Here is a 1889-nt window from a genome sequence, read left to right as displayed (position 1 = left end):
TCAGTTCATGTATACGTTTCACAGACAATGTCAATTTATTCATACTCTGAGACGTTTGAGTAATGAGTCAATGCTCTAAGACCAGACAATGTCAATTTATTCATACTCTGAGACCTTTGAATAATGAGTCAATGCTCTGAGACCTTTGACGGAGAAGTCATCGATCAGATATCTGGAATGTTGATGAAGTTACCATTATCAGAAGGAAGATAAAACTAAACTATCCTATGGAATTGCTGTTAGCTAGAGGGAGGTCTCGAGAGTCTACGAGGAGTAAACAAGTAATATATATATATATATATATATATATATATATATAGCAGGTTGTACGTTTCAGTGGCTCTGAAGCGTCCAGGTACCTGTACCACCAATTCAGTTCCCTGACATTCCAACTTTAACTCCGATGGCTTATCAAGAGCTCAGCTCGCATCATTAAACCGAAATACTCCAAGAACACAAAATTAGACAGATTTGTACACTATTTATTTAAAGCATCATCGTAGACTACCGTGGATAGATCTGGATAGATCACCCAAAAGGAAGAACAGCAAAAGCACAAACGCACATAAGGAAGCAAGCATATAGGCATCTGATGCAGTAGCGAGGCAGACACACGTCTGAATCTCGAAACTAACCGGAAATCTCGATGGACTTGACGCTGGGCTTCTTGACCCCTTCCTTGGCCACGGTAACGGTAAGCACGCCGTTTTCCATGGCTGCCTTGACCTGATCCGCCTTGGCGTTAGCCGGCAGGCGGAATCTGCGTTGGAATTTACCGCTGCTGCGCTCGATTCGGTGCCAGGTGTCGGTCTTCTCCTCGCGCTCGCGGCTGCGCTCGCCGCTGATGTGGAGGACCGAGCCGTCCTCCACCTCCACCCTGACGTCCTCCTTGCGCAGGCCGGGGAGATCGGCCTTGAAGACGTGCGCCTCCTGGGTTTCCTTCCAGTCGACGCGGGCGCCAGCGGCAGCCGTGAAGGCGAAGTCCTCGCCGAAGCGAGGGAAGACGAGGCGAGACTCGAAGGGGAAGTCCTCGAAGGGGTCCCAGGGACCGATGGAGAAGGGATCGAGAAGGCCTCCTAACCGACTACCGAAGTCGAAGGGAGTGATCGACATCTTGATCTTGTAGACGGATTGCGCGAGAAAACAAGAAGAGGAAGAAGAAAAAAAGTGCGAGTTCTGTTTTCGCTTGCGGAATGGGAGGGTTTTAATTGGAACAGAAACATGAGGATGCGGCTTCTGGAGAGTTCCTCAAGTTGGGCTTCTAGAGAGTTCTGGGCTGGGCCAGAGATATAACATGATGCGTAACATTTTTCTTTTAAGCAGTGATAAATGGATAAATTAAATCATAAAATATAAAATAAAAATGCTAAATTAAAACTGAGTTCAAATTAAATTTAGATCAAAAAAAAAATATATTGACTCAAACTAAAATTAATTTAATCTAATTAAATTTAAAATTTAAAGAACAATTTAAAATGAATTAAAATATTTTTAAAATTTATGTTCTTTTCGTTTTTTTTTTTTCTACCTACACATTTATTGTAGCCCCCACCTTGCTTACGCTTTCTCTTCTCTTCTCTTCTCTTCTCTTCTCTTTTCCCCTATTTTCTTCTTCTCCGTTTCTCCTTCTCATCTTCTCAAGTATGAGAGCTCGTTTTTTCTTTTCATTTCTTTCCTAAGTAAGCAAGAAGCATCGGCCCCCCATCTTGCTTATGCCATATTTTCTTCTTCTCCTTCTCCTCTTATCAAGTATGAGAGCTCTTTGTTCTTCTCATTTCTTTCCTCTAGCAAGCAAGAAGCATCAACTGTTATCCTTTTCCAGCAATAAGAGCAGTCCTCGCATCTTCTTCTTCTTATAATATTTTCTAGAATTTTATTGGCACTATAAG

At 42.7% G+C, this 1889-nt stretch overlaps 1 protein-coding gene across 1 annotated transcript; it reads right to left on the bottom strand.

Moving 5' to 3' along the window:
* Nucleotides 1–408: 408 nt before the first annotated feature.
* LOC122006762 (18.1 kDa class I heat shock protein-like) lies at nt 409–1202 on the bottom strand. The gene has a single exon (XM_042562376.1). It carries the CDS (start codon nt 1111–1113, stop codon nt 631–633), a length of 483 nt encoding a protein of 160 aa, XP_042418310.1. The 5' UTR covers nt 1114–1202; the 3' UTR covers nt 409–630.
* Between the last annotated feature and the right edge of the window lie 687 nt (nt 1203–1889).

Source organism: Zingiber officinale, chromosome 7B, assembly GCF_018446385.1.
Source record: "Zingiber officinale cultivar Zhangliang chromosome 7B, Zo_v1.1, whole genome shotgun sequence".
NCBI lineage: Eukaryota > Viridiplantae > Streptophyta > Magnoliopsida > Zingiberales > Zingiberaceae > Zingiber > Zingiber officinale.
Note: the sequence above shows the minus strand (reverse complement) of the source record. Positions and strands in the feature narration are given on the sequence as shown.